The sequence below is a fragment of the Danio rerio genome, chromosome 16 (assembly GCF_052040795.2).
Source record: "Danio rerio strain M-AB ecotype USA chromosome 16, GRCz13ab, whole genome shotgun sequence".
Lineage (NCBI taxonomy): Eukaryota > Metazoa > Chordata > Actinopteri > Cypriniformes > Danionidae > Danio > Danio rerio.
Genome location: NC_141036.1, coordinates 44,849,345 through 44,862,206, shown reverse-complemented (window position 1 = coordinate 44,862,206; position 12,862 = coordinate 44,849,345). Strand labels below are relative to the sequence as shown.

The following is a 12,862-nucleotide window of genomic DNA, read 5'->3' as shown; positions in this document are numbered from 1 at the left end:
TTTTGTACCATTTTATGTTACTCGCTCATGCATTCTCATTACTTTTTAAGTTGGTTTTACATTTTTGCACAATCCAGCCTTACCTATAATACACATTTGAATTTGTTTTATGTTTTATATGAAGGCTTTCAGAATATTCTTTGACCAAAAAAAGGTGGTCTTTAACGTAATCAGCAATATATGACTCTTCTGGATCTGTTGGTACCCAGACTGTTAAGATATTCACTCATGAATCTGCCTCTGGAGTGTGTGTGTGTTGTTGTATGATTTGTGATATTAAAGGTCAGACATATTGTCCAGAGCGGTGTAATTTTCCAGCTCTGAGGAAGTGATGTCATAATCCCCATCTGCCTCCCACAGCCTGACCCACTTACATGGAGAGAGAGATAGTGGAAAATCATCAAGGACTGGATGCTGTCATCTGCAGCTTTATGCGCATCTTCATGGCTTGGTTTTCACACAGATTTGTCTCTGTATTCGGGATTTCTGTTCATGAAATAAAATGTATATAAGCAAGATTTTTGTATCAGAAACATTCTAAACACATCAACAACATCTCATAATATAAAGAAGATTATATTTACTTGTGTATTTTTTTAATTCATTATAAAATATGCAAAAAAACGGCAAACAAATAATTATTATAAAGCATTTTTGACCAATTTTTGTTATTCTTTTGAAAATAAAATGTACCTAAATATATTTAAAAGCACTTGAAAAACAGTGCATCTGTAAAGTATTCATAGCACTTCACTTTTTCCTTTTTCACTTTTTCACCTTTTTTATGTAAAAGCCTTATTCCAAAATGGATTCAATTAATTTTTTTTTTCAAAATTCTAAACACAATACCTCATTAATGACAATGTGAAACAATATATTTTTTAAATTGTTGCAAATTTATTAAGAATAAAAAACCTGAAAAATCACATGTACATAAGTATTTACAGCCTTTGCCGTGAAGCTCTAATTTGAGCTCAGGTACATTTTGTTTTTACTGATCATCCTTGAGATGTTTCAGCAGCTTAGTTGGAGTTCACTTGTGGTAAATTCAGCTGATTGGACATGATTTGAAAATGTGTCAAAGCACAAACCAAGCATGAGGAAGACAAAGGAATTGTCTGTAGACCTCCAAGCTTTAGAGTGCTCTTGATCACAGACTAGAGCGACGGTTCATCTTCCAGCAGGACAATGACTCAAAGCACACCGCCAAAATCAATGGAGTGGCTTCACAACAACTCAGTGAAGTGGCCAAGCCAGAGCCCAGACCTAAATCCCATTGAACATCTCTGGAGAGATCTGAAAATGGCTGTACGCCGTCGTATCAAGTAGTATTAAGCAAAGGCTGTGAATACTTATGTGCATGTAGCTTTTCAGGTCTTTTTATATTTAATAAATTTGTAACAATTTCAAAATATCTTTTTTCACATTGTCATTATGGGGTATTGAGTGTAGAATTTTGAGAAAATAAAAAATCTGGAAAAAGTGAAGACCTATAAATACTTTTCGGCTGCGCTGTTTGTGTGTGTAATTTATTCTAAATAATGAATTTTATTTAAAAGGATACTGTAATGTAATTTATTTCCAAACATGTTTTTACATATGAAGGCTGAAATTCAAAAATATGTTTTATTGAAAGTTACCAAATATATTTTATATAAATATATTTACATTTTATATATATATATATATATATATATATATATATATATATATATATATATATATATATATATATATATATATATATATATATATATATATATATATAATGTTAATATATAATTTATCAAGAAAAAATATGTTTGTAATATTATAGATTTTTATCTTTCATTCATTTTCCTACAGCTTAGTTTCTTTATTCATCAGGGGTCGCTACAGCAGAATGAACCGCCAACTTATCCAGGGTATTTTTTATACAGCGCATGCCCTTCCAGCTGCAACCCAGTATTGGGAAACCTCCATAAACACTCATTCACACAAATACACCAATTTAGCTTATTCTATTCACCCATAGCGCACAGGGCCGTGCACAGACATTTTGAGGGGCAGGGGCCTAAACCAAAAAAAGGGGCACTAAGTGGGTGGGTTCTTGCTTATACAAACTTTCTAGATGTTGTAAAAGTACAATTAAAAGAAAAAAAAGTACACTGTAATAATTTCAGAACTATTTACCATTTTACATTTTATATTTACCTGTACCTTTAACAACAAAACTTTTTTTTTGTCCTGAAAGATCTTTATAAGCTCATCTTCCATGTATGTGATTCACATTTACACATTGCGGATAATAACAGAAACTATTTACTGTTGGATGGACAATCTGAACATTTTCTGTCTCCATCACCTTTACTTTGCTGAGTTGACTCTGAGCCAGTTTCATCTTAGAATGAATAACAAAGCATTTACAATATTTAAATTATTTAAATGTCCATCTATCTTATATGACACTCTAGCATATCCCTTCCAGATTAACAGTCTTACTTGACTGATTTTAGCTCATGCTCAGTGGTCTCTCCCTCACTTTTTGAAGCTGCTTCTGCCTCTTAATATTACTTAATATTAATATTAAACTTAATATTGCATTTTTTAAACTATTTATAGGCCTACTATTGACATGGTTTGAATCAAATGATTTGCTGTAGCCTGTGATTATAGTGATTATTATGGAAAATATAGGCCTACTTAATTAGACAAGCACAGCTAAATGTTCCATATGATGATTTACCTGCTGGAGCTTTAAATCCATGTTTTCAGTGTTAAACTACCTTTATTAGCCTTCCTTCGTTCTTTCTCTCTCTGTCTCTCTTCTTTTTTGTAAAGGCATTGTTTTTTGAGAATTTTTTTTGTCAACAAAGTGTTCCAACAACAGAAAAATGTTATTTATTTACAGGCTGAAAGGGGCACCTCAGCCAATGAGGGCAGAGGGGCAGTGGCTCTAGCCACCAGGCCACCCCCCTGTCCACGGCCCTGCTCTGCACATTACTGTGCATTCATGAAACATGACAAAAAGTCTTGGTCTGTTGTAAGTTTTTAGTTGTTAGGATCATACAAAATCATATTCTTCCCCTCAGATGCTGTGAAGTGATGGAGTCCAGATGCTACAGGCACAGAAAAAGATGCAGCAATGGAGGAACACAGCGAGCACCTTCCAGGAAGAGCTGGAGGATAGTAGAAATAAAGACTCTAAAATAAAATTTCACTTGTGTTGTCTATATTTCTGTGTTGTTGTTTTTTTTATTTATTCTTCTTAGATGTGTCTGTTTAACAGTGATGTAAATCTGTTACTATAGGCACAATAAATAGTTTGCTTAATTGTAACACTATTGCACTCAAATAATGTATTAATTGGGGTTTACAGGTGACTACAAGTGGACCGGATTTGACTTTTCATTTTGGTACTACTTTTTAACCATGACGCGACGTGAATTGTTTAACAAAACGAGAAACAAAAAAGTGTCCAGCACCAAAAGCCTTCATAAATCAATACTTTTTAAATAGAGTTTTATATAATAAGTAAAATCCACTGATAATGATAATATTTTAGCGATTATATTTTATGTCAAAGAAGAATTTTACTAATTTACAAGAGAAGCATAAAAAGGGAAGGACATTATTCTAATTATTATTATTCAGATGATTTATTATTCAGATGTTATTATTATTTAGATATTATTATTTATTATTCAGATGGCCAATTTCTGACTAGTGAGGTTATTTGTGCCTACCAGTTTGTTATTTGTCCAATAAATCATAATACATTTTTTTCTTTCTCTTGTGGACTGATAATTTATGGACTATTTTAGCCCAACCCTTCATATTTCTTATTCAATCTTTTATGTTTAAAACACTAATGTCCACTTAATATTGACTGTGATAAACAACTTTAATACATGTTTATATGCTTTGGTAAAATATCACCTCACTGATGACAAATTTGTATTATTTATTTTTAAATTTTTTTACTGAATTCAATAACAAAGATACAAAATCCAATTTTGCACAAAAAACAATGATAATAAAAGATCAGGATAAATAACATAAACATATATATATATATATATATATATATATATATATATATATATATATATATATATATATATATATATAAATTTAATTAAAAGAGAAACTATTTTTTAAATTAACAATTAAACAGAGATACATAATTCAGATACAGCAAGAGGAAACAAGGACTTATGTATCCGTGATATTTCCAAAATATTTATCATAATAATCCAAGAATGTATAATTTTCTTGTTATTAACTAGTCTAAGAGATTTAGCTAATAAAAACATCAATTTCAATCAAAAAATGTGAAAAAGAAGGCTGCGAATTGGAGAATTTTTGTTTGAAAAAATTAAAACATAAAATAAAATAAAATAAAATATTTTCCATACAAAATAAAAAAGTTAATAATGTTGTTCTCTTATATATCAGTTTTACCTTCATAGTAACAAATAATATCTTGAAGTTGTAAGTGTCTGGAAGAAGCAATCTCATGACGAATAAATAGAACGAGAAGAAGGCCGTTACGTCATAGCCGACAGAATTCCTCAGAGTGACAAACGAACGAGTACAGTGAACAGTGATTTAATGACTTTAGCGACTTGTTTTGCGTCTCAAATGGAAAATAATAAGTCAACTTTGTTTTTTCATCGAGTTAAAAAGATCACGACTGACTTTGTCAACAATAATCATCAGAGTGACACGATGGCTTCTCCTACACCTTGTACCACGACGAGAAGCCCAACAGGTGAGATGAGAGTTTACAAAAACGGTGTATTCCCACCTATTATTTAATAAAAACTATAAAAAATAATAATATATCGCCATATAACGAAGCTTACAGACTTAAGAGGCAAATATTCAACCTCTCGTGATCGTAATGGTTTCGTGTATATTGTATATTTTCTGACTTTGGGATTGAGGCCTGCTGTCATTTTATGTATTGACATTCTGGCTTTAAAGTTTCTCCTTTCCACTCAACAGAAATTGTGCCTCGCTAACGTTACTGATAAAAACCATTCTAATATTACTTTAATTTAAACTTTATGTGTAGACCTACGCAGTAATTTTCTTAGTTTTTGATGGTGTGGAGGAATATTTGTTATATTTGAGCAAACTGAGTGAGAATATTATATTTAAGTCTTTTATTGGTTTAAGCAGGGATAAATTAATACAATTAAGGGAAAGTTGGTTTTATATTCACACATTCTGACTTTCTTCTTAAAAATATAATAACAGAAATATTGTTTTAAATTCTAAATGGGAAAATCATATTAACAGCCAAATTACTATCATTCTACAACATTGTTTACTGTCAATTAATTAGTTATAACGTTGATTTGAAGTCTTACTTACATGCTATTTCACACCCAATGTTCAAATTAGCATGGTAAACAACATGGAGACAGTTAAATTAACAAACATGAACCCAACTTTTCCTCCATAATAATAAATGTGTATAGCTCTGTTTCTTTAACTGAAGTTCTGGAGCCAGACTTCTCTTTTCATTTGGAATTCTAAGACTGATTGTTAAATGTTTTAAGTTATAATTTACTCACAGATTTCTTAACTGAAGATCCAGAGCACAAGAAATTGTTAACTTTGAGTTTGACGATTGCTAATGGAAAGCTGCAAAAATATGGATTTTGTTTCATTATTTTTTTGTGGTGGAGAAGTGGTGCTTGATTGAAGAATGTCGATGTAGATGTGGCACCCACTGAAAAAAAAATAAAAGGCTTCATAAATTTGATTAAACATTGTGATGGTGATTGTTAAATAGCTCAAACTATAACTATAATAAAATATTCTATAACTCAGAATTTTGAAAAATCAAAAAATTAGTTATTATAATAGTTTGCATTTCGTGTGAGCAGGAGTGAAATGTTTATTTTTGCAAAACAGTTGCTTCTAGGATTTTTCCTAATGTCTAAAATGGATGACTTATCGACTATTTGTTAGGTTGTATTTGTCATTTTACGTCATAGAAATGATTCGCAATTCCAATTAATTATTGTAGTTGTCAAACATTTTCTATTATAATTGTACATTTATTGTTGATGTTTCTTTTGTGTGATTGTCTTTTATATGTCTAATTTTTAGCAGTTTGTCTATTTTAAACTTGTGGTTAAAGAGTTTTCTAATGTTTCCCTGTTCATTTCCTTTACTTCAGAAAACCCAGAGAAAAGGAGGAAAGGGAAAAAAGTCTCTGCTTTCTTTAAGAGAGTATGGAAGGCTGCAAAGCGCCCTTTCCTTAGCTGTGACCAGAGCAGAGTGGTTCCCTTTGAACCACAGTCAGATAACGACTATTTCGAGCACCTGCCTGTTCCAGGTCCCTCAAGGACCGTCGCAGCACATGCAGACCCTGAGCCGGTGTTGCTGCCAGGCCAGGTCTGTGAAGAACCTCAGCCGTTGAGTGTTCCGGGCCCCTCCAGGATCAAGCAAACAGCAGATGTGCCGAATGCAGATCGGGCCCGTCCTGAGTCCTCAACGGCCCTCACAGGTCATGTTGACACTGAGCAGATGCGTCCGCCAGTCCAGGTCTGCGACAGTCTTGAGTCGTTGGCTGTTCCAGGACCATCCAGGATCCAGTCAACGACCATCGCAGATCATGTTGACCCTGAGCAGATGCGTCCGCCAGTCCAGGTCTGTGAAGATCCTCAGCCCTTGAGTGTTCCGGGCCCCTCCAGGATCAAGCAAACAGCAGATGTGCCGAATGCAGATCGGGCCCGTCCTGAGTCCTCAACGGCCCTCACAGGTCATGTTGACACTGAGCAGATGCGTCCGCCAGTCCAGGTCTGCGACAGTCTCGAGTCGTTGGCTGTTCCAGGACCATCCAGGATCAAGCCAACGGCCATCGCAGATCATGTTGACCATGAGCAGATGCGTCCGCCAGTCCAGGTCTGTGAAGATCCTCAGCCCTTGAGTGTTCCGGGCCCCTCCAATATTAAGAAAATGACGGATGCAGATTCGGTCAGTCCTGAGTCGCCTCCGTCTGTTCAAGACCCCTCTAAAATTGATGGGACTGATGGTGAGTCATCCTGAATTTGGTTTATTTTATTTCTGCCATCTGTTATTTTTACTCTTTGTTGTTTTTAGTTTCTAAATCAGACAGTGTCATTTGTTGTACTGTTGGTTGTGTATTAATTATTACAGTGCTAAACATATATAAGTACACCCCCACAAATCTCTCATTTAAATTTATATTTTCTATAGGATGCTTTACAATATTCTATATTCTAATATCTTTCCATTTCTAAAAATGTTCTGTGACTAAAATATTATTTTAATAAATAAATCTGTTTATTAAATCAGTTTTGTTCAAATGCATCAATATATATTACTATATATTACCCATATTCACTGAGAAATGGATAAATGTAAAGCATATATCAGGGGTAAAGTCTAGATCGGATATGCGGCCAGCCGAAAGTGCAATATGCACATTAATAAAGTAGCATTTTTTTTTGACACTGTATAACAATAATTAATATTTTTACAGTACTGTGAGGGTTAGGTTTAGGGTTGGGGTGGGGGTAGGCGTTAAAAAATAAATTTTATTGGGTAATTTAATGGATAACATAACTAATACTCGGTACAACTGCAGTTTTTACATTACTGTGACTGTTGGGTTTAGGGTGCGGGTGGGGGTAGACGTTAATAAAATACAACAAATGAGAAATTTAATAAATAATAGAAATAATTTGCGTTAACTTCCGGCAGCAAACATATCCGCTCTAGCAACAACCCATATCAGGGGTGGCCAACCCTGTTCCTGGAGAGCCACCTTCCTGCAGATTTCAGTTGCAACCCATGTCAAACACACCTGCCTGTAATTATCACGTGGTGTTCAGGTCCTAATTAATTGGTTCAGGTGTGTTTAATATGGGGAGCAACTGAAATCTGCAGGAAGGTGGCTCTCCAGGAACAGGTTTGGCCACCCCTGGCATATATGAATGTTCTGAGCACTGTAGCTGCAGCTTTGTTCATGAAGATATTTCTGTTTGTTTTCTTCATTTTAGAAAACCCCAAGAAAGGAAGGAAAGGGAAAAGAGTCTCTGCTTTCTTTAAGAGAGCATGGAAGGCTGCAAAGCTCCCTTTCCTGCATTTTACGCCACAGCCTGAGCCAGAGTCAGAGCCAGACCTTGAGTCAGTATGTCTGCCAGGCCAGGGTCCTGAGGAGGCTTCTGGGCTCACTCGTGGTAAGTCATCATTCTGTAATTCATAATTAATATAGATTATTAATCACTTTACACCTGCATTTCTGATAGAAGTTACTGCTTTTAGATCATTGCATTAGGTCCAGATTTAAAGGACAGGAGTCATATATTTGATCAGTTTCATACCAGACAATCCAAGTAAATCTCCTTGCTTTTTTCTGTTTTTCAGGACTTGATCTGACTCAGTTTGAAGTCGGAGACCTGATTGGAGAAGGAGCTTTTGGCCAGGTGTATGTGGCATCTCACAAACGCAGTAAAAGAGTAAAGGTAAAGAACTACTTTTTTAAAATTCAGTCAACATTTTCCTCCTGATTAATAAATATAAATAATTTGTTGGCTTTAATTTAATTTGTTGTTGTTTTTCCGCAGGTTGCCCTGAAGTGCATGGTGAAGAGTCAACAGGACCGTTATCTGGACGTTGTAAGTTGATTAATTCACACAACAGTGAAAATGTGCTGAGCGTTTACTCATCCTTCACTTCTCCCGTACCTGTCTGGACCACTTTAAACTGAACTCAAAAGCAGATATGTTGGAAACAGGTAGCCACTGACCTCTATTGTAGAAAAAGAAAATACTTTTGAGGTCAATGCTTACTGGTTTTCAACTTTCTTCAAAATATCTTCTTTTGTGTTCAGCAGAAGAAATAAACCCAGAGACAAGTTATGAACACATGAATGTCGGGCTGTGGAATTAATTAAAATTCATTTAACATTAATGGAGGTTTTCCCAGAGATGGGTTGCGGCTGGAAGTGCATCCGCTGCGTAAAAACTTGCTGGATAAGTTGGCGGTTCATTCCACTGTGGCGACCCTGGATTAATAAAGGGACTAAGCTGACAAGAAAATGAATGAATGAATTATTGGAGGTTAAAATGATCATTGATTCATATCCCGGCCCCTTGTAAAGCAGTCTGCATTCATTTCTACACAAAGCTGGTAATCAGGAAAATCAAGTAGCAGGACTTTTGCAGCATGGGATGTGCTTGATTTATTCGAGTGTATACGAGTCATTCAGAAGTGCTAAAGAGCTCTTGTGCTGTTGTGTGCATGTGCTCAGCCTCAGAGACGGACAGAACACACACATGTAGAGTCCTCTTTTAGCTTAAACTGCATGACTGAATGCTCAAATGCAAGCAAAAATGTGTCACATAGAGAAGTTTGTGTTACTGTACTTTGTGCCATTCTGCTTTGGTAATGTCTTTGAAATCTGTTTTCTTTCTAGGATGGTCATTCCACACCTGTGCTTGCAGAAGTGGCAATGATGCTTAGGTTGATGAAAGCTCCGCGAAGTCCAAACATCATCAGATTACACAACTGGCTTGAGATTGAGGACAACTGTGTTCTCATTCTGGAGTACGCAGAGTCATGCCAGACCTTGCTTCAGTACATCAAAGACACAGCGGACATTGAGGAAAACCAAGCACGCCAGTTAATGCGTCAGTTGATCCGAGCTATAATGTTCTGCACTGAGCGTGGAGTTTTCCATGGGGATATACACACAGCGAACATCCTGGTGACTCTACCCCGACTAGAGCTCAAATTGATCGACTTTGGATGTGCTCAGCCAATTACCCAAAAGCCTTTCAATAAAAGTGACTATCGAGGTGAGTTGGAATTTTGTGTTAGTTTCTTTGCTCACAGTATTGTCTCATGAAATGACTGAATTCTGGAAATGTCTCTCTTACAGGAGCTGGACATGGCATGCCACCTGAGGCTTTGAGATGTCGTGTATTCCATGCTAACCCGGCATACGTCTGGACAATAGGCATTATGCTGTATGAAATAATGCATGGACGACTGGCCTTCAATAACAGACAGTCAATAATGTTTGGCGCAATTCAGATACACCCCAGGTTATCCACAGGTAAGCAGACACCTCTGAACAATCTCAGCCTCAGTGACAGAATCAAACATGTCAGTCATAAGTAAAATGGATTAAATATAATGCTCACAGGACCTGTAGATATTAAAGTCACTTAATTGTGGATGTTTTGTAACATTTGATGTTGTAAGATTTAAAGACGTTCATGAATGTTGAGTATGCAGACATATTTCACACTCTCTGTGACACTTTTCAGCATGCGTGGACCTGATTTCCCAGTGTTTGATCCGTAATCCAGCTAAACGGCTACAGTTACACCAGGTAGAAGAGCACTGCTGGTTCAATCCAACGACCCCAAATCCTGTGAAGCAGTTATACAAGAGGAGGTAGAGGAACACACAGAGTTTTATTTGACAGCCTTTCATATTACTGCTTAAATAACTTTGTCTTATTTCTGATTGTTTTTCTTCATTTTTAGAAAAAACTAAAGAAGTGAGGAGGAGAGCACCATTTCCAGACATTCACAAGACTGTTAAAGTTATTAATTACTCCCTCATGTCATTCCAAACCCCTAAGACCTCACTTTTCTTCAGTGTCAGTTCATGACGTGTGTTGAAGAGAGCTCTGTCCTGCGCTGTATGTGTGTCGCACTGCTGACATTTACCTCAGATGTGCCCACGCTTTGTTTAAATGAGAGGAAGTCGCGCAGGCCTCTGGGTTAAACATCAGCAGTGTGACACACATACAGTGCAGTACAGAACTTCTGAAGTCGTATTTCTGTTTTATTGTTTTTGTGTTTTTCTTTCTGCATGAAAGAAGTTTCACTTAAAAATGACAGCTGTTGCTCCAAACCCCTGACACCTTTCTTCATCTTCAGAAAACTAGTGAAAATATTTGAGATGAACCGCGAGAACTCTCTGATCCTCCATAAACCACAAGAATGAAGAAATGTTTAAATCCCAGAAAACTTCATCAAACCATGAGAGCTCTGTCCTGCGCTGTATGTGTGTCGCACTGCTGATGTTTACCTCGGATGTGCCCACGCTTTGTTTAAATGAGAGGAAGTCGCGCAGGCCTCTGGGTTAAACGTCAGCAGTGCGACACACATACAGTGCACTGTGCTCTTATGAACGTGCGGTTTTAGGGTCAGAGAGCTCTCAGATTTCATTTAAAATGTTTTTATTTGTGTTTTCAATATGAAGTAAACATGAATTTGAACTAAGGACATGAGGCGAGTAATTAATGACAATAATGGTAATTAATGGTGCCTGGACTGCAGCTCTGCACAAGATGTTTGGCCAGAGGAGAAATGGTCGTGCCCAACTGAGCCTGGTTTCTCTCGAGGTTTTTTTCCTTCACTTTAGTTAATTGGTGAAGTTTTGTTCCTCGCCACTGTCGCCGCTGGCTTGCTTGGTTTGGGACTTGTGGAGCTGCGCATCGATGGATTTGCTCTTTAGTGTTTGGACTTTCAGCAGTGACAATTAAACCACACTGAAGTGAACTGAACTGAACTTCAACTCTGAAAACTGGACTGACACAGTTTCAATTTTCTTCTATGTTAAGCTGCTTTGACACAATCCACATTGTAAAAGCGCTGTAGAAATGAAGATGAATTGAACTGAATTAATGCTAAAACTCCATTAGGAAGTCCAGTGCTGTCACAGTTTTCTCCTCTAAAGTGTCATCAAAGATCTGCTCAACTATTTTCTACCTCATCAATGAATCTGGTGTTCTGTCACAAGGGAAAGGGATTGTTTTATAATTAAGTGTTCATAATTGTTTTGTAATGAATTGCTTTTATATATTGTTAATAATTAAAATAAAATCATGTGAATCAAACTGAAGCTCTGCTCATCATTTCTGTGACTTTTCTAAATGACTTTTTACTCAATTAAATTATTTACTCAAGTGTGTCCTAACCTATGAGTTTTTTTCTTCTGTTGAACACTAAAGAAGATACTTTAAAGAAATCTGAAAATCTGTAACCACTGATGTCCATAGTAGGAAAGCAAATACAATGAAAGTTATTAGTTACAGGTTTCCTGCATTTTCCAAAATTTTGTGAAAAAAAAATTCATTTTCCTTCTTTTGTGAAAAACAGAAGAATCTCATTGTAAGTCATTTTGGAAGGGCACTTTCTATCCAAGACTAAAAAGGGCATGTGCACTGCACAGGTTCAGCCCAATGTGTGCACGTGCCTGATAGCGCATGTCTTTGGACTGTGGGGGAAACCGGAGCACCCGGAGGAAACCCATTTGAGCACGTCGTCTTTTTACCATACATAATACCCTAAAAATTTCAGTCTGTAGGTTACTAACAGATCTGTAGTGTCTATTTGGGCTATAATGCATAACAGCAAGCATTTGTCTTGCTATTTCATCCATGCAGGTCCGCATGTTATGCAACAGCCCCATCTGTTCTTTAGTGCTTCAGACACCCTGTGGTTCAAATGATACACTGGCCACTTTATAAAGTACACTTGTTCTATTGCTTTTTAACACAAACATCCAAAAGCAACTCCGTGTATTTTGGCATGTAGTGCTCAGCATATACAAGTACACCACCCACATTTAAATGAATATTTTCTAAAGGATGCTTTACAATGTTATATTAAATATGCATACGTTAGATTAGTCAGTACTGAAGCCAAATCTGGAGCTTATCTAACAAAATAACTTGCAATCATGGTTTAAAAATTAGTAGCCCAAATTTGTTAAATCAAATTTTTAAAAATAGCTAAAAATCAAGAGAAACAAAAATAAATACAGTTATGTCAAAATGTAGTTTGTATATTTTTTTAAATGAATTCAATTGTATCCA

The 12,862-nt window shown here is 35.9% G+C and overlaps 1 protein-coding gene across 3 annotated transcripts; it reads left to right on the top strand.

Annotated features, from left to right (window-relative positions):
- The first annotated feature begins 4,555 nt into the window (after positions 1-4,555).
- On the top strand, positions 4,556-11,881 carry LOC110437995 (uncharacterized). 3 transcript variants are annotated; one of them, XR_015511920.1, is made up of 10 exons: positions 4,556-4,753; positions 6,176-7,033; positions 8,025-8,204; positions 8,392-8,489; positions 8,592-8,642; positions 9,443-9,824; positions 9,908-10,084; positions 10,299-10,428; positions 10,521-11,037; positions 11,139-11,881. XR_015511920.1 is itself a non-coding variant. In XM_087287719.1 (9 exons), exons 1-9 carry the CDS (start codon positions 4,594-4,596, stop codon positions 10,528-10,530), a joined length of 2,046 nt encoding a protein of 681 aa, XP_087143845.1. In that variant the 5' UTR covers positions 4,556-4,593; the 3' UTR covers positions 10,531-11,881. The 3 variants fall into 3 exon arrangements, 1 of the variants encoding a protein (XP_087143845.1); XM_087287719.1 differs by having other exon boundaries at positions 10,521-11,881; XR_015511921.1 differs by lacking the exons at positions 10,521-11,037; positions 11,139-11,881 and having other exon boundaries at positions 8,592-8,761; positions 8,858-9,824.
- Positions 11,882-12,862: the final 981 nt, after the last annotated feature.

Bases quoted from the DNA above. Each gene is read 5' to 3' on its own strand.
- LOC110437995 (XM_087287719.1), top strand. From the start codon at position 4,594: ATGACTTTAGCGACTTGTTTTGCGTCTCAAATGGAAAATAATAAGTCA. The intron at 4,754-6,175 runs GTGAGATGAGAG...CCTTTACTTCAG, and splicing joins CACGACGAGAAGCCCAACAG to AAAACCCAGAGAAAAGGAGG. The intron at 8,205-8,391 runs GTAAGTCATCAT...TCTGTTTTTCAG, and splicing joins GGCTTCTGGGCTCACTCGTG to GACTTGATCTGACTCAGTTT.